This window comes from Myiozetetes cayanensis, unplaced genomic scaffold, assembly GCF_022539395.1.
Source record: "Myiozetetes cayanensis isolate MyiCay16 unplaced genomic scaffold, myiCay2020 scf5-8, whole genome shotgun sequence".
Taxonomy (NCBI): Eukaryota; Metazoa; Chordata; class Aves; order Passeriformes; family Tyrannidae; genus Myiozetetes; species Myiozetetes cayanensis.
This window is the reverse complement of record NW_026087742.1, coordinates 205,384-224,385: the sequence shown is the minus strand read 5'-3', so window position 1 is coordinate 224,385 and position 19,002 is coordinate 205,384. Positions and strand designations below refer to the sequence as shown.

Genomic DNA, 19,002 nt, shown 5'->3' with positions numbered 1-19,002 from the left:
GTAGGAGCTAGGGAGATGGGCTTTGGAGGAGACTGGGGCTGGGGAGCTTTGCTGGGTATCTGGGGTAACTGGACTGTTGGAGCTGGAAGAACTGTACTGAGAAACCAGACTTAGTGGAGCCAGCAGTCAGGCTGGGGAACTGGGAGCACTTGGCTGATGGAACTGGGGGAACCGGGCTGGGGAACTGGGAGCACTTGGCTGATGGAACTGGGGGAACTGGGCTGGGGAACTGGGAGCACTGGGCTGCCCTGTGAAACCTCCCAGCCCTGATGGCCCCAGTCTGGCTGCAGAAATGCCCATTTCTGACACCCCTTCCAGTTCGGGGTCTTTATCCAGACACCCCGGCTCCCCTAAACCCCATCCCTTCTCTCCACTCCCAATGCTTATCCCTGCTCCACCATCCTGCATCTTCCAGCAGTGTGCAGTTAAATCAGGGATTCAATAATTCGAGCAATAAGCCCAATTCTTCTCAAAGAAAAAACTAATTTTTTTTTTCTTTTAATCAACTCCTTGGTTTTATTTTTCTCCCTAAAACGTACCTTCTCAGCAGCCCAGTTTAACCCAGGACACGCAGCTTGTGGGAGCCTGTGGAAGCGCTGGAGTGACACCGCAATGCGAAACCGAGCAAGCGACCGCTGGGACAATGGAGGGAGTGGGGAGAGACGAGGGGCCTGGGGGTGGAACAGGAGCAGCCGGCGGCAAATCCCGGGCTAAGGGTTGGGCTCGATGATCCTCGGGGGTCGCTTCCACGGGTGCAGCGCCCCCTGCCAGACCCCGCCTGCCACTGCCCCGTTCCCGTAGCTGACGTCGCTTCCCCGGCATGCCCCGGGCGGGCCGCGCCGCGGCGCCCCCGGGGGTTGTAGTCCGCGGCGGCGCGACAAGCGCAGCGCGGGGGGGCAGTGGGGACTACATTTCCCGGCATGCCTTGCGTGCCGCCCACACTGCTGCACCGGAGTGCCGGCGGCCGCCATCTCCATCGGCCGGCTTCAGCGGCAGGGGGATAAGGTGCGGGCGGCGCGGCACGGGCAGCCAGGGGACCATGCTGGCCTCTCTGGCGCTCCGACCGCCGCCGCAGAGGCTGGCGCGGCTCCTCCGGGCTCGGCCGTGGCTGTCACCGTCACGGACGGCCTGTGGCGCGGCGGCTGTGGCCGGCGGGACCAGGCCGCTGCTGCTCCAGGCCCTGGCCGCCAGGGGGCGCCGCAAGCTCGCGCCGCCGGCTCTGCCGCTGCCGAGGGGGAGGCTGCAATGGCGGGTCCCGGCCTGCAGGGGGCCCGAGGGGGCAGCGCGGGGGCGCCCCCCGGCAGCAGGGCCCGGCCCGGGGGGCTCCCCCGGAGCCAACGTGCCAGGCCCGGGCACGGACCCCCTGCAGCCCCCCCGGCCACCCCACACCGGCATGGACAGCAGCAGCCGCCCTGTGCCGGGGCCGCCGCCCAGCCTCGTGCCGCCATCCCTCGGGGAAACGACGCCGCGGCCCGGGGATGCGGAGCAGCGCGGCTGCATCGTGGGAGACCCCGGCGGGTATCAGAGCGGAGCCGGGAGCTGCCCCCCAGCAGCGGGGCTGCCCGTCCTCATCGCCGCGCTGGCCTACTGCTACCTGCGGGACCGCCTGTCCAAGGGTGACTATCGCTGCTGGGGTTGTACGGGTCCCGCCCTGGCACGGAGCCTGCCTGCTGGCACTGACCTGGGGAGCTTCCAGGGGACGGGTTATCCCTGATGCTTCGGTGCCTAGAGGGCTGCAGGAGAGCTGGAGAGAGACTTTGGGCAAGAGCCTGGAAGGACAGGACAAGGGGGAATGGCTTCCCACTGTCAGAGGGCAGGGTTAAGATGGGATATTGGGAGGAAATTCTTCCCTTTGAAGATGGCGAGGCTCTGGCCCAGGTTGCCCAGAGAAGCTGTGGCTATCCCATCACTGGAAATGTTCAAAGCCAGGTTGGATGGGGCTTGGAGCAACCTGGTCTGGTGAAAGGTGTCCTTGCCTATGGCAGGGGAGCTGGAACAACATGAGCTTTAAGGTCCCTCCCTTCCCAAACCATGCCTTTTCCCATCTCCTAGAGCTGGGTGCTGCCCTTCCCCTATTTAGCCAGGAGATGTCATTCTGAGCCTGTGGTAGGAACTGACTGGCCCTGCTGTGGTGTCAGGAAACCTCTGTCTGAGGCTGTGACAGGCTGGGGTGACAGTGCACCCCACAACCCGCTGCTCGCAGGGTGTTGGGACGGGGGGCTGGGGTCAGTCAGCAAGAAGACGAGGAGCTTAGGGGTAACCTGCTTGCAGGAATAGCCCCGTGCTCCCTGGTTGAGAGCTGTGAGCTCAGCCCCTGCGCACCCCAGGGTGGGATGTCTACTTGTGTGTCTCCATGCCAACTCCTTTTCTTTCTGCATTTCAGAGGATGCTTTGCTGGAAGCTGCAAGGATCAACAACGTTTTGGAAGTCAACAGGTGAGCAGGGTTGAGACATGTGAGAACACAGTGTGCCAAGGGCTGCGAAGGCAGGAAGTTCTGTCAGCAGGTGGGGAAAGGAGGGGCTCGTCCTCTCTACCAGCTGTGCCTTGTCACTCGTTCCTGGGACAAAGCAGCAGGGCTGGCTGCTCCCAGCCCCTCTGGGGAGCTCACCTTGCTGTCTCAGATCCAGAGCAGGTGTGGAAGAGTGGTGAACATCATCACCTGTGGAGTGGGAGGTGGGTTGCAGATCCTCGTGCGGAGAGAGGACGAAGTGTGAGGCCGTGCTGTGCAGCAGGTATGAACATGCCCCTCTGGGCCAGACCCCACAGAGACTGTCTGTCTCTGAACAAACAGCGTTGTGTGCCACTCAGCCTGAGCCATGAGGTCTCCAGGGGCTTGTCTCCCACAAGGAACACAGGAGAGAGCCTTGCCCAGCCAAGGAAGTCAGGGAGGTGAGTGGTTGGGTGACCAAGGGCATACATGATAGGGAGTGGAGCGTTCCAGAGCTCCAGCCCATGGCAACACTCCTCTTGTCACTTGTGCCTCTTGTGTTGGCTGTGCCTGCCCTGTTGGGGTGGGGCCATGGCACCTTTCAGGAGTGTCTGGCAGCATCACGTTCCCCGAGATGGTAATAAATGAGCTGGTTTCTCAGGCCCAGCATGTGACCAGTCCCAAGGAGGCGTGTTCCTCCTGTGGCCAGACTTCTGGGGAGGGGCTCAAAGGCTCCCTGGGTGGTTTGTGAGCAGCAGTGCCATGTCACTGACCAATGGCTGCAGGCACAGTCAGGGACAAGTTCTGGGACTGTGGGAGGAAAACAAGTCTCCTGGTAAATGGGAAGAGAAGTGTGAGAACCTTGGAGCTGTTTATTGAGCAGAGCCTGGTCCTTCTGCCTAACCTCTCTCAGAATGCCAGAGGTTTCTCAGGCCCCAGGTGCTGCCCTGAGCTCATATGGTATTCAGATTTTTTGGTAGCCTGGCAGTTTGTGTGGGGCGAGAAGAGACATTGCTGCTCTCCTGTGTACACCACACAAGTGTGTGCCTCTGGCTGAGATCTCCCATCCAGCACAGGCACCTGTGGGAGGTGGGAGCTGCTGTCCCTGTGTAGGAGGGAAGGGAGGAGATGGAGAGGTGAGGAAGAGGAGAGGGAGGGGAGAGCCCTCCTGGCCTGCAGCCAAGGGATATTCCAGCCAGTCTCCTGGATCTCAGATGAAGCAGCCTGGCTCTGCTGCACCCCAGGGCTGAGATCTGGCCTAGATCAAGGGCCAAAGAGGATATTGGTGTGCAGCTAATTGGCACATGTGTTCTGCTGCTTGTAATTGTAGGAAGCTGCTGCTTAGGGTTGTCTGGGTGATTTGTGAGCCTGGTCAGGCAGAGCAGCAAGAGGGATATGCTTTGTGCTCCCACTGGTCAGGGCAGGGCTGGTGGCTGTACACCATCCTGCACACCCACAGCCTCTCCTTTGTTCCTGTGCTCTGTCACAGAATTACAGAATTGTTTGGGTTGGAAAAGCCCTCTGAGATCATCAAATCCAGTCATTCCCCAGCACTGCCAAGGCCACCACTAACCCCTGACCTCAAGTGCCCCATTTACACAGCTAAAACCCTCCAGGGATGGGAGCTCCCCCACTGTCCTGGGCAGCTGTGCCAGGCCTGGACAACCTTTTCCATGAAGAAATTTTTCCAAATATCCAACCTGAACTTCCTGTGGCGCAACTTGAGGCTGCTTACTCTCATGCTGTGACTCGTTACCTGTGCTTCTTCACAGCTGTGCTCCAGACCCTTCCCCAGCTCCATTCCCTTCTCTGGACACACTCCAGCACCTCATTGTCTGTCTTGCCATGAGGGGCCTAGAACTGCATACAGGATTTGAGTAGTGAGTCAGGCTTTGGTTACTTGGAACATCTGATCATGGGAAGGCACTGTGAGGAGTAGGTGAGCCTTTACAGGAGCAGGTATCCTGTGTTGTACCTGTTGGAGCATTTTCTCTCACAGAATAACTCTGAGTGTTATGCCTGAGGCTCAAGGGATGCTTGAATGCTTTTCAGGGTTAGCATAGATGTCATGCCAGTGGCTCACAGAGCATGGTGGCCTCTGGCCACCAGCCAGCATGTATCTTATCTCTGTCCTGAACAGCTGTGAGACATCTTCGGCAGTGATAGTGAGGGCAGGTTGGAGACAGGATTGGGAGATGATTTATAATTACATTTATTTCCATTGCTCCACGTTTGTGAGATGCTGGGCCTGCATTTATCTGTGTGTATCTGAGTTGACAGACACCTGGGTTTTTAGGATAAACAGATGTTTTTCCTGTAAATGTCCCCTTTAATCTTTTCTTCTAAATGACCAAATTATCCAGGGCTGGGTTTCAGTGGAAGTTTTGTCACTGGTTATTGAGTTTGATTTGGCTCACGGCCCTGGGAACTCAGATACAACAGCCCAGATTTCTTCATGTTGACTGTGAAGTATGGGGGAGACTTGCGTGTGCTGTTTTCCTGTACTGGATAACTGGAAAACTGCCCTTTTTTCATGCATCTTGGTGTATTTTGGCCTCCCAGGACTGTTGGGATTTGCACACTGAGTCACAGACCGTTATCTCTGCAGTCGGCACCCAGACGGCCACAGGAGACAGGAGATCTCATGCTTCTTTCCAAAACAGTTTTAAAGTTTTGACTATCCCTTTCTCTGGAAGCAGACACCAGCATGCCTGGATGTGTGGGTGTTTCTGTGTGTGTGGAATACATCTGGGAGCCATCATGTGGTTAATTGCAATTAGTGCAGGTGTTTATCAGCAGGACCGAGTGTAGGATAGTCTCACGGAGCAGCTCTGGGTTTGGAGGACAAGAGTCCACCAGTGTTAATGTGACCTGTACAACCATGGGAGCAATTATTTCCCTCACAGCTTAGGAGCACCCTGGGAGATGTCAGGCAACAGGTTAAAAACAGATGTTGAGTGCTATCTTACACAGCACATAAACTGTGACTCTCAGTGCATGCGAGGAAGTCTGACCCTGGAGTTTGTATCTGTGCAGAGTGAGCCGAGCAGGTAACGTGTGTCACCTGCAGGTGTATTGTCACAAGGTAGTGTATTATGCTCAAAGCGCTCTGCAAACAGTGATGACTCACGTTCTTTTCCTGCCTGTCTGCTGCTGCCCGCTGCCAGAGCCAGGCTAGCAGCCTGATGGGGTATTTTTCCAAGGCACAGCTCAGCTGTTGCATTGGGGTGACTGACTGAATCAGGGCTCCTCTGTGTGAGGCTGCACATTCTCCTCCAAACCTGGTGATGCCACCTGTAGGATCACTAAAGGGTTTAGGTTGGAGAAGGCCTTAAAGCTCACCCAGTTCCACACCCCTGCCATGGGTAGGGACACCTTCCATTAGACCAGGCTGCTCCAATCCCTGCCCATCTGCATCTACCCTACCCCCACTCTGTGCTGGTCCACGTGTTTTCACGGAGCACAGTGGTGTGTTGTTGGCCCTAGGAGGATGGTGAGAAACAGCCGTGAGCTCTCTCCAGGAAGACAGCAGTCACATCAAAGGGATTCGAACAGCTTGCTGTGTCCTCCTGCCCAGGCAGATCCTTTCCCTGGCCTCTAACAGGGATTGTGCTTTCGTGTTCTGAGCTACTGTTAGGTTTGTTTTTCTTCCATCCTTCTGCAAAGCAGAGGGCAGTTCCTGAGAGGGTGGGCACATCTGAGGCTGCCGCCCACCCTGCAGTTAAACAGTGACATATTGGGACAGGGCTGGGGGAAATGGTTAAGAGGCCAAGAGGAGCAGAAGCTATTGTTGTTGCAAAAGTTCAAGTTTCCAGCTTCCTCTTCCTCCACCTGTCAGGAGGGAGTGCTGGGCATGCTCCCGGCACTGAGCACAAACTCAAACATGCCCTCTGGGCTCGGCAGTGTCAGCGAGTTAGTCACCCAGAACCCCAACGGCGGGGTGAATAGGAGGCACATCTGTCCGGGGGCAGTGGGGGGAGAAGGCTCGTCGGCTGCTGACGTGGGCTCTTTATCTCTTCTGCCAGGATCAAAGTGCTGAAGCTTTGGGAGCTGCTGTCTCGAGATAAAATAGGCCGTGTGCACAAAGCAGTGGGTGCTACTCTGCCTGAACTCCTCCAGCAAATTCCAGAGCAGACAGTGATGTTCCTAGAATCAGGGAATCACAGAATGGTTTGGGTCAGAAAGAACTTTAAAGCTCATCCAGCTCTAACCCTCTGCCATGGGCAGGGACACCTTCCACTGGACCAGATTTATCTGAAATCCTTAAAATAAAAACACACCCCTAAACAGAAACAGCTTCAGGGTTCTTCCTCTGACTGGGTCATGAATCACAGAATCCCAGAAGGGTTTGGGTTGGAAGGGGCCTTTAAAGGTCATCTAGTCCAATGCCCTGTCATGGGCAGAGACATCTCAGTGGCATTGCTGCAGTCAAGGAACAGTATGTCATTTGAGAAACACTGAAAATGGTGCTAACAGAGCTGTATCCACATGAGGTACTCCTTAGGAAGTATGAGTGAGTGTCCTGGATCTTACTTGGTTAAAATGTGGATAAACATCCAAAACATTGATCAGAGGATTTATTTAATTAAAATAAAATACTCCTGCTGGTAAATACATTTGGCTGTCTGAGATCTAAGCAGTGGTCGTGGCTTTATCGATTGTCATATCATTAAATCAGGCGGGGAAAAATTAATGATGGACCTGAAGACCCTGAACATAAAGTTCAGTTGTCTGAAAATCTGTTAAGTTGTTGAGCATCTTGCAATGATTTAACAAAAGTAAAAAAAAAAAAAAAAAAAGAATCCAACTCCTAAATGAAATGTCAATGCATATTATGGTAGATGATGTGATGCAAGTAATTCTCGCACTGGGCTCTGCAATGTGGCATTCCAGATGCTTATGATGATCTAGGTTCCTGAATAGAAAGCTACTTGACTAATTCTAATACCCCTGCTCCAAGTCTGTAACCAGATCCCACAGCAAAGACTCCAGCATCCTTCCTGTTGGTTGCACGATGGTTTAACAGGTTTGACTGCAGGACTGAGGTCTTATGTCATTATTTTTTTTATTTAAGATAATTCATTGTTCAGTGTGTCTGTAGAGAAAAAAGCCTTCCAGTGAGTTCACAGGTATTTTTCCATGGCTCCAAAGTGCCTTAAGGATCCTAAAATCACAGAATGACAGAATGGTTTTGGTTGGAAGGGACCTTAAAGATTGTCTAGTCCCAAGCCCCTTGCCATTTCACCCCACCACTGACATGGGCAGGGACACCTTCCACTAGCCCAGGTTGCTCCAAGCCCCATCCAACCTGGCCTTGGACAGTTCCAGGGATGGGGCAGCCATAGCTTCTCTGGGAAACCTGTGCCAGGGCCTCCCCACCCTCACAGGAATCAAATTCTTCCCAATATCTAATCTCAATCTCTCATCTTTTAGTTTGAAACATCATCTTTTTAGTTTAAATGAAGACTGATGTTCTGTCCTTCATCTCACAAGGAAATACTGAAGAGTTTCACTGCAGGTTCCATTCATGAGAAAATAAATGTGACAGGACAAGTATGAATGACTTCATACTGACAGGGGGCAGGGTTAGATTGGATATTGGGAAGAAATATCCATCCCTGTGGCTGCCCCATCCCTGTAACTGTTCAAGGCCAGGCTGGATGGGGCTTGAAGCAACCTGGTCTAGTGGGAGGTGTCCCTGCCCATGGCAGTGGGTTTGGAACTGGATGATCTTCAAGGTCCCTTCCAGCTCAAACCCTTCTGTGAAATATTAAAATTCATGACATAGGAAATTAAGACTGAACCTTTAGCAGCAAAGTGACCCAGTGATTGGGAGAATGTGACCAGGATGGTCTGTTTGCCCATTTAATGTAAAATTATATCAATACCATGGCCAAGTGCAAATGGGGCTGGTACTTTGTGAATTGCATTAATTAAACCTCCTTGAAGATGTTAATGAGTGGTAGGGGTTGGGCTTACTGGTTTTGATTATCAGGCAAAAATTCTCAGCCTGAAGGGTTTTGAGTGCCTCCATTCTAGCTTAGCTGATGACTTCTTATCTATGGAGGTTCAGCACTGGGGTGCCCCTACCCCTCCTGGGTTCCTCTGTCAGGCTGCCACTCCTTTGTGGTCACAGGTTCCTTTATTTCCTGGATTTTCTGTGACTATGAGGCTGTCACACTGACGCACTGTAGGAAGGGGCTGATGTGAATGCTACCTCTTTGAAAGGACTTTCAAATGGCCAAGTAAATACAGTGAAATTCAGAAGTAACTGGGACACATCATCATTCCATGCCTCTCCGAGAGACAAGTGGAAGGGGATTGGCCATGGCAGTGTCTGGGATGAGGCAGCTGTGGCGCTGGTGGGAATGGCTCCTCAGGGTCTGGGGGAGCCAGGTCTGGAGCTGGTTCCTGTGGTGGGTGGCAGCGAGCGAGCGGTTTTCAGGCAGAGGGAGCAGCTCCCTGTGCTGCACAGAGTACACAGCACACATGGGGGCACAGATGGAGCCGTGGTGTGGATTTCTCCCGCAGGCAGTGTCCCTGCAGCTGGAGCAGGGGATGGTGCGACAGGCAGGGGCCGTGTGTCTGAGCCAGGCTAGCTTATCTCTGTTGTGAGTGCAAACACGTCTGTAAGCAGAGCTGCAACAGGAGCTGATCTCTGCAGATAGCAATCTGCCAGCCCCTGTGTGTCCAAGCACATCCGGCCTCACCGGTGCAGAAAGCCTGGGGGATGCACGGGGATATTTCTGCTCTCAGCCCTCTGCTGCCTGGGAGTGCTCTTCAGGCAGCAGAGCTCTTAGCGTTCACTTGCAGGGATGAGCTGCTTGCAGAAGGAGATCCAAACCTCCCACCAGACTTTAGGCTAATCATCGTTGCTCTCCATCCTTGCTCTTCATCACACTGCTGGGAGGTTCTTCGGGTATTACACTGCATAGAAAAAGAGAAAAGTTTGGTCTGAGAAGGATTCTACATGAAAATTTGCTCATCTACTACCATGTAGTAGCAAGTATCAAACTGTTTTGGAGCAAGGACCTGCTGGATAGTTCATTATCTTTAAACTTTTAAATTGTAACCCTGGTAGAGAGAGCATAAAACAACTGTTGATGCTGTGATTGCTTACAGTTTCCTGAATCACAGTTGGGAGCTACAAATGAAGGCTGCCAGTTACAATTCTATGCTTTTAGCTATTAGATCTCTGTCCAAGTGCCCAGTGAACAGTTAGAGCATCCAGAACCAGGGCACCAGTGCTGGCCACCCCTTATGTCAAAAAAGGGTGGTCATATTGTCCACCCAGACCCATTACCAACCTATTGTACCTCCACTTGAGTCAGAAGAGCTCACCAACACACTTCTGTGTAGAGCTTGGCTGAAGCCATCTGTCAGTTGGCTCCTATGTCCCAGTCTTAGTCAAATAGGGCAAAAAGTTCAACTGGAGGGGAATACAGGCTTTTTACTTGGATGATGTTTGTCTGACTGGTTTTTCCAGTCAGTTGGAAGAACTGTATTTCAACTGTGTTCAAGCCTTAGGCAGTGGTATGGCTGGTTGAAAATAACTTTAGGATATCATCATATCATTGAAGGATACATATATTTGGGTTGGAGGAAGCTTCAATACCATCTTGTTCCAACCCCAATTGGCACAGGTTGCCCAGAGAAGCTGTAGCTGCCCCCTCCCTGGAAACATTCAAGGCCAGGTTGGATGGAGTTCGGAGCAACCTGGGGTAGTGGAATGTGTCCCTGCCCATGGCGGGGGAGCGGAATAAGATGATCTGGAAGGTCCCTTCCAACCCAAACCCTTCTGCGAATCATTCTGTGATTCTATGACTTGAACATGCAGAGCTCAGAGTTTAACTCATTTAACTTGAGCACTATAAAATTTGTGTCTGAATTCTGAACTTCCCTTCTTCCTTGTGGTCTGCAGAGACAACTGCAATTTCATGCTGTCTGGGTTCAGTGCTTGTTTTGGGATGGTCTAAATTAGCTGCTGTGAGAACCTCTCCCTTGCTATTATCTTGTAAAGGCTGAGACATGCTGGTGACACGAGCTTTGGAGATCCACTGAGCTGCTTCTGAAGCCTAATGGGTGCTCTGCAGCTGAAGGATCCAAACATCATTGGAATTTGGGTTTATCAGCTTTGCTGTTGATTGATTCTTCAGGAATTAGACTGAATAGAAGAAATAAATAAAAAATAAAGAAATAAACAATAAAGAAAACAAGATGTTGGCATTGCAGCCTCTAAAAGGACTTGGCTTGTCACCTGGATGTTCGTTTCACTTTGGTCAGCTGTGAGAAACTGGATTGATTCGACTTCATGTTGGATCTTCTGGGCTATGCTGGAGCGGGTGCCTGCACAGTAAAACATTCTGCTTTCCCTCATTAAGTCCAGGATGCTTGGGATGCTCTCCATGTGGCTGCTTCCTGACCATGTCTCTCCCCTCTCCAGGTTGTTGCAAGAAGGCGCGGATGTGAACGCGAGGCACAGGCTCGGCTGGACGGCTCTCATGGTGGCAGCCATCAGCAGGAACTCCAGGTATGTGTGTCTCACATCCTCGCTGAGGCACTGCAACCCACAGCGAGCTCCCATAAAATTTGGGGGGCGTTGTGGAGTTTAACCCAAGGGAGCTTGTCACTCCTGCTGTGCCCAGTCTGTGGTGTGAGGGATCAGGGCAGGCTGCCCCACAGTCCTGAGGATGTGACATCTGAACTGATGGTACCATTCCACAACAGCTCTTAGGTTTTGGCCTCAGATGATCCCATTCCTGTGGGATATCAATCCAAAATCACTCCTGTGAGAGCTGTCGTGTCCCTCCTCACTGGTGGGACCATGGCTGGGGCTTTCATCCATGCCTTTCTGGAGCAAAAAGCCTGAATGCTGTGCCCTCTCTCTGCAGTTCCCATGATGATCGCTCTGCATTCTTGTAACCTTTTAAAGACACTCCTAAATATATTCAGTCTACAACTAAATTAAATTAGGTTTTTTTTATTTAAGGAAAAAAAGGGGAAAAGAAATCCAATTTTGGAAAACGTGGGACAGACGGGAGAATGAGCTTTGATGTTACAACCTCTCAGGGATGCTTTACTTAGTCACAAGTTCATAAGCAAAAAAGCCTAATTACTTGGGAAAACACAGGATTAAAGCAGTGCACAAAGGCTGAATATCCGCTCTCGGGCGACACGATTCCAATCCATGTGCCGAGTTCGTGTGTGGTGCAAACTTTGATGTGTGCTATGACAAGCAGAAAGTCGTGACCTCCTCGGGGAGCTCCTTAGGACAGGCCCAGAGGTGGGGGCTTGGGGCTGTTTGTTTAACTTTGATGTCCGAGCAGCAACAGGCCCCGTTGTTTGCCCGTCCACGAAGGGACGGGCTCGGGAGCCTCCCACCTTTCCCAGTGGACAATGGTCAGCAGCGGACTGTGACGACTGTTGACCATTCCAAGTGACTGGTGGAGCAGAACAGGGCTTCCCGAGTTGCAAAGGCTAAGAGGAGGCAGGGAGAAAGGCTCTTCGTGGGACAACAATTACCTAAAATTGGGCCTAAAATCAAGTGGAAATGCTAATGAAAACATCTCTGCAATAAAAAACATGCAGCCCCCAGGCTGGTCCCTGCTGAGAGGGCAGAGCCATCACCACATCTGTCTTAGTTGTGTACCTGGCCAAAAGAAAAACCTTTTGACTATGTTGGGCGAATTCTGTTTATTTTTCCCACATTTTGGGTGAATACTGACTTTAACTGAACTTAACTGAATGGGCTTCAAGGTCCCTTCCAACCCAAACCATTCCATGATTCTGTGATTCCATGAGATCAGCTGCTGCAGCTGAAGAAAGCAGATTTAGAGAATCACATTTTACAGAGGGACCACACTCTAAAAACAAGACAATCCTGCATCCTAGTGCCTCCTCTCCCCAGTCTACCCCAGGCACAATGTCTAGTTTGGGTTACAAAGTTCGCCCTATGGACTATGCAGGGAATTTCAAGCCCTCTGTGGTCTTGTTCCAGCTCATCGCATTTCCCAGTCCCCACTGTGGACATTACAATGCTAGAAACAGGACCAAGGGCCAAAACCTCATCTGGCACAATTCCAGAGCCGTTATACCAGGAGTAGGTCTGGCTTGCATTTATGTTTGCCTCCCTAAAGGACAGAAGCACAATCACTAATGTGGGAGAAGACCTCTAAGATCATAAAGTTCAACCATATCGAATTACCCTTCTGCTGTATAGAGATAAGTCCTGCAGATACTGTTTGCCCACAACAAGACCAAGGTCATTCCAATTTGTTTAACTCACTGGCTCTATCAGCACTTCCACTTTTAAGGTTGCTGATACCTGCACAGGTTTCTCAGCACGGCTTCAGAGGGCTGGGATGCTGGGAATTGAGATGGGTGTTTTCAACTAAGAAAAGGTAAACCTTCAGCCCCAAATTACTGCCTTTTCAAAGGTGTTTTTCAGAGAAGAAAGACATTTTCGGTCTCCACTGTACTGCTGGAGATTTCTGTGACCAGTCCTTTAGCTTTGTCATGTTTCCCAATTTTCACAGCCCTCACTCTTCCAATTAGACAGCCCCAGTCCATATGTTTAATTTAATTCCAGAGGCACTGCTTTAATGATTTCTGTCAGTTACCATCAGCTACAAGATGAAATCCCGTGTGCTGGAAGGCAAGTTTAGGGTCTGTATTTTCTTTTTACAATAAAACAATGGTCATTTTTTTCCTCCCAGAAATGTCTTGTATGCAAAACGTGGCCAGGCATTGTTTTCCACTGTGTTCTCAGAGATAGGGGAGACTACTGCCTAGCTGTGAGTGGAGATATAGTGGTGGGTCGAGTGGAGAAGGACATTTAGGGTTCCATTTTTTTATGTGAGAGGGAGTGATGGTCGAAATTCCTCGGCTCCATGAAGATGATATGGGTTGTAGCTGGGTTATGGGCTAAAGATATATCAGCTGTGACCATGTTAACAGGAGCAGAGGAAGGTTTATGTTGTGACTTCCATTGCTGGGGGAATTTACCATAGCTTTGGCATATTTATAGTAATTAAGCTTTAATAAAATGCATACTGAGTGGTTTGTGCATTTGTTAAAATGAGCAATACAGCTATCATAAATATAACCTCAAAGCAGGTAGGACCTTAGCTGTGTGTCTGTGTTTTGTAGCATAGTGACCTTTTCTTTATCCAGCTACTCCAGTTCTCATTTCTGCAGAAATAAAACGACAGTGAAATATTGAGTCATCCTCTCAACTGTCTCTGAGGTAGAAGTAGAAAACTGCTTGTGTGAAAAGGGAAACTAAGACATGGAGCATCATGGAAGCTCTGAGTCCCAGTGGGATGAATTTGAGTAGTTCTAAAAAACACTTGAATCTGCTTCAGCTTCCATTGCACAGAGGTGGAGTCATTACTGCAGGTGGTGTCTCACCAGAGTGAAGCAGAGGAGCAGAAGCCCCCACTCACCTGCTGCCCATGCTGTGGGGTCAGCCCAGGATACGGGGGGTTCTGGGCTACCAGCACACTGTCAGGTCAGGTGAGCTTTGTCTTCTTGGACATCACTGGGGCCTGTGCCTCCTCCACACATACACTGAAGGTGCTGTGTGAATGTTTTATACTGGTAATAACAATTCCTCACACACAGTGATATTCTAGGGGGCTTGTTCTGAGATTGGTGAAGGGTAACTGATCTAGAGCAGTTCCTTGTCTACAGGCAGTAACATGATGAACTGGCACAGTCTTGTTATCTATATTAGGTACATATATCTGTTCCATGGGGCTTTTTTCACTACTTTCACTTCAGGCAAGTCATTCAGAGCTGTCTGCAGTGGAACTGGAGAAATATCTTGGGTGCCTTTGGAAGCAGATACGGCCAAGTGTGTCACCTGTCAGAGGGCTGAGGAGCTGGATGTGGGTTTCGGCTGTGATGGCAGGACATTTGGAGGGCTGAATCCTACAAACTGGGGCATTGGCTTTCAACCACTCCCTTTCTAGGTGTTTTTTATGAACAGTGTCCACTCAGCTGTTCCTGCAGCTGTTCCCCACACCTCTGCCTTGTGTCCCCATTTCAGACCTCTGGGCATGAGGACCCCTCTTTTCAGGGATTAATGGCATATAGTGTCCTGTAGGTCAGGCACAGTGAGATGTTGTCAGTTTAGCAGGTTCCTGCACCTCTCCAAACCATGGAAATTGCCTCTCTGCTTGTTTTTCCAGGCAGGGAGCAAGGCTTTTCTGGATCTCATAGTCCCTTTTTATTATTTTTTGAGGAGTCAGTCATTTTCATCTAGGTCAACCTAGATGAAAGATGTGGTCGTCAAACCACCACAGAGCAAGGGAATGCTGTGACTGCCTGACTTTCTGTGCCACGGGTAGGTGTGAACATGTTCCTGGGAAGGCACACATCCACATTTAGCCTCATCCAAGGGGAAAAAAAGGAGCGGACAGGGGCTGGAGTGCAAGCAGCGGCTCCTCCCTGCCCTGCTGAGTTTTACAAAGCTAAGATATAGCCACACAAGCATCTTCTTTGTGTCCAGGCAGGACCTGAGAGCTCAGGGCAGCCACATATCAAAGCCTGCCCAGGCAACTGCATTGTCCGATGACTCACAGTCATGGAGATCACCGGGCTTCTTGGTTCACCAACCCCAGCTGCCGGCGCCTTGGCCCAGGCACAGTGTCTCTCTTGATGCAGCCCCAGTCGCCTCCTGCCATCTTGTCATTGATTTCCCACCCCCTGTATTGTATATATGTATTTATTTATTGAACAATATGTTGGTCCAGCCATTACAAGCAGAAAGCACTTTCCCAATCGATTGAACTGCCCAGCCAACTCCAGCTCAGCACTGCCCTCTGAGTCATCACCAGGGTCAATTCAGAATTATATTCACACTGATGAAAGGCTCTGCCTCTAATCCAATCAAAACTTGATCAGCAAATTAAAACTCAGCTTGTTGAGGCTGTTGAGCACAGGTAAGTTATGAGGGAGGCTGGAGCAGCCCAACCAGCCATTGGTGACCTGCTACTTCTAGGATCTGGCGTGGGGTGCTGTTCTGCCCAAATGCCTGGCAGCAAGAGGAGGAACTCAGAAGGTGTATTGGCCAGAGAATACACTATTTAAAACTCACTCATCACAGGATAGTTTGTGTTTGGAAGGAGCCTTAAAGCTCATCTCATTCCAATTCCCCTGCCATGGTCAGGGACACCTTCCACTAGCCCAGGTTGCCCCAACCCCCATCCAACCTGACCTTGGACACTTCCAGGGGTGGGGCAGCCACAGCTTCTCTGGGCAACCTGTACCAGGGCCTCCTCACCCTCACAGCCAAGAATTCCTTCCCAATATCCCTTCTAACCCTGCCCGCTGTCAGTGGTAAGCTATTCTGCCTTGTCCTGTCCCTCCACCTATTGTCCAAAGTCCCTCTCCAGCTCTCTTGGAGCTCCTGTAATCTCCTGATTTTGCAAGTCACTTCCATGTTCCAGGGACGTTCACATGCTTTGCGCCACTGAATGCAATTTTCCTCTGCATTTTGATGGCACTGTTACCTCTCCTACAGTCTAATTTGCTTGAATGTCCCATTACCTGCAAATTGGATAGGTGCAATCAATAGCTGTGATTCCAGGAACATCCAGCTGATGGAGAAGTGCCTGGAGGGGTCGGCACATCCCAAAAGCAGAAGATGAGATTGAAAGATAATTGGAGAGGGAGCCTGGATGTGTGATGTGTTGTTACTAGACCAGTGCCAGGATTTTGGAAGAGCAGAGTTTGCCAGGAAGTGATTATCTGTGCTTATTAAACTTGAACCTTCCAGCTATGGTAAGAGCTACGGAAATGTTTCTTACTGTGGGGTGAATATGGTGCAGAGGGTAGTTCATAGAGAGGGCAGAACAGTTCTGCCATCATTACCCACCACATCACTTTTATACCACCTTGCATGTAGCAGTTGTGGTCCTCTGCTCAACTTCTCACAGAAGGTCACTGCCCAGAGAATGCTGAAGGTGTAAGCAATGGATGAAGAGGAAAGGGCTTCCTCAATGTCCGAGAGCACACAGGGGTAATATCTGATGGAGTGCCTGGGAAGAACATTCCCTATGTAGTCACTGAGAGCAGGAAAGGAAGATGGATGGAGTTATCAAGAAAATGACAAGTCGTCCTGTGTTACCATATGACTCATTCGGTACCTGAAGCTCACCCATGGGCTACAAGGTTGTGGAGTAAAGTCCTACAGTGGGACTTGGGATCATTTCCCTTAAAATGAGGCACATCCAGGGACCTGAAGATATTTGAGCCTGTGAGCTAAAACTGAAGTAGAGGGATCTCTTTGGTGGTGACAGCCATAGGAATGGGGTCCCAGAAGGGTGGTTTGACCATGTCGGAACCTGTACTTCTAAGGACTTGAGTGATCAGAGACTCAGCTCCCTAGTGGGGACACTGGAAGACCTGATGCAAGGATCACAGTAAGTCAGCTGCTAGGGCAAGATTGTCAAAGGCTTAATTGAGGCACATAATTTTTTCCCTCAGCCAGGTTATTCTGCCCTGGCACAGCTGCCCAGGGCAGTGAGGGAGTCCCCATCCCTGGAGAGATTTAAACAGTGTGTGGAGGTGGCCCTTGGGTTAGTGGTAGCCTTGGCAGGGCTGAGGGAAAGGTTGGACTCGATGCTCTTGGAGGGTTTTTCCAACCTGAACAATTCCATGATTCTATCTCCTGCCCCTTGTCCTGGTGCTGTGCTCACTAAAGGTGACTCTGGATGTGGTGAGGAGTGCACTGGTGCCAGTAAGGACCCAGCCTCTATTGCACCGTCCTCAAAGAATAAAATAACCACCTCTGATTCTGCTAATGCATTTATAGGGTAAATGAGAGAGAAGCTTAAGTTAAATTCCAGATGTGACTTGACAGGCCACAGCCTGCAGATACGTGTCAGTCAGGCTGCGGCACACGGCGCTGTCAGCCTGTGAGCCGTGTCACCGGTGATGAATGCTAACAGACGAGTTACTGTCTAGTTGTCATGGGAAGCTTGAACCAGGGGGAAAAAATTAAGAATTAACTGGCTTCAAGCTGCTTTCAGAAGTGGTGAGAAATCTAATTCTGGCCTGATGATTGTTTGGGTTCAGAAGCAGAGATTGAGGACTTCCACACCAAAACTGCCTGGACAGTGTGTGCTGTGTGGTTCTGTCCTGCTGCAGCTTCTTCATAATGTGCAGCATTTGCTGACAGCCTAAAATCCAACCTTGTGATCCCCAACACTGTGAGCAGCAGGACAAGGGAGAGTATTCTGCTCCTCTGCTCCACTCTGGTGAGATCCCACCTGCAGTGCTGCCTCCAGCTGTCTCAGCCTGTCTCCACAGCAGAGGTGCTCCAGCCCTCTGATCATCTTCAGGGCATCCTGCGGACTGCTTCCTGTGGAAGTTGTTTGCACTTTTTGTGGTAGTAGGATGGCACCAATATAGGTTACAGTAATTTTCCTTCTTGCAGGGACAGGGATGACCTTGGAGCCAAGATCTGCATCTGTGAATGTGCCTTGTGCTCAGAGCATGTTTATGTGCAGGTCTCCTTGGGAGGGCTGCATATCCAGTGCCACCTGTTCCTTCAGTGCCTCCCCCATCTCGTTCATTCTAAAATATGCTGGTGGAGTTCTGTTTGTTGAAATACTCAGTTATGATTGTGGTTTCTTAACAATATTAACGTTCCTTGCAATGTTTGAGGAGAGCTTTCTGAGCACTTCCCAGTCTCTGAAGGACTTTAATTCCTCATATCCTACTTCTACCTTACTTTCCTCCTGTTTTGTGACAGTGTGGTGAAGGCCCTGCTCACAGCTAATGCAGATCCAAACCTTGGGGATGATTTCAGCAGCGTGTATGAGATTGCCAAAGAAAAAGGCCTCCACTCCTTGGAAGGTAAGGTAGTTTATGTGCAGCTACCAGCATTTGCTTTTTGGGTCCCAAAATTTTGCTTCTTTGTGGTTTTTTTTTAGAGCTTGCTTCAGCTTCCATTTAAATGCAAAGCTGATGGTATGTGGGTGAGTGCATGTCTAAACAGGAAAGAAACCTTATGTAGATGGTATGCAGAAGCAATCCTTCAACATCCCAGAGGGAAATTGGTTTTATGTGGCCAGAACATAATACAAAGCCATAGATAGGAATGTATCCCATTGACCCTCATGCAGCCACCTGCTGGAAAAGGAGAAGGGTTCAAGGCAGTGTGTTCCACCAGCAGCTTTAATCCTGATCTTATCAGGAGATAGAAAATACAGGAAGACTTGGCCAATTGAAATAAAGCTGAATGATGTAACTGGTTGCAGTGACTGCTGCTGGATTTGGGCAGGCATCAGTGCCAGCTCTCTGCCCTGGAAGCCTTTCCATAGAAACAAAGATATTTTCTGCAGAGTCATGTCATCTCATTATGAATATTCTTGGGGATGCCTCGGGTTCCAGTCTCCCCCATTCATTTTCCCCATCACTGCGATGTTGATGCAGACTCAGAATCACAGGATCATGGAATGGTTGAGGTGGGAAGGGACCTCTAAAGCCAATCCGGTCAAACCCCGTGCCATGTGCAGGGATACCATCCACTAGGCCAGGTTGCTCAGACATTTGCTTTGTTTAT

General features: G+C 50.5%; 1 protein-coding gene across 1 annotated transcript in view; it reads left to right on the top strand.

Moving 5' to 3' along the window:
* The first annotated feature begins 820 nt into the window (after positions 1 to 820).
* The window catches only part of CLPB (caseinolytic mitochondrial matrix peptidase chaperone subunit B), a 52,838-nt gene continuing 34,656 nt past the window's right edge, over positions 821 to 19,002 (top strand). The window contains exons 1-4 of the mRNA XM_050334096.1: positions 821 to 1,616; positions 2,384 to 2,435; positions 10,873 to 10,959; positions 18,190 to 18,293. Coding sequence (XP_050190053.1) covers positions 821 to 1,616; positions 2,384 to 2,435; positions 10,873 to 10,959; positions 18,190 to 18,293 — 1,039 coding nt within the window. The remainder of the gene's footprint in view (positions 1,617 to 2,383; positions 2,436 to 10,872; positions 10,960 to 18,189; positions 18,294 to 19,002) is intronic.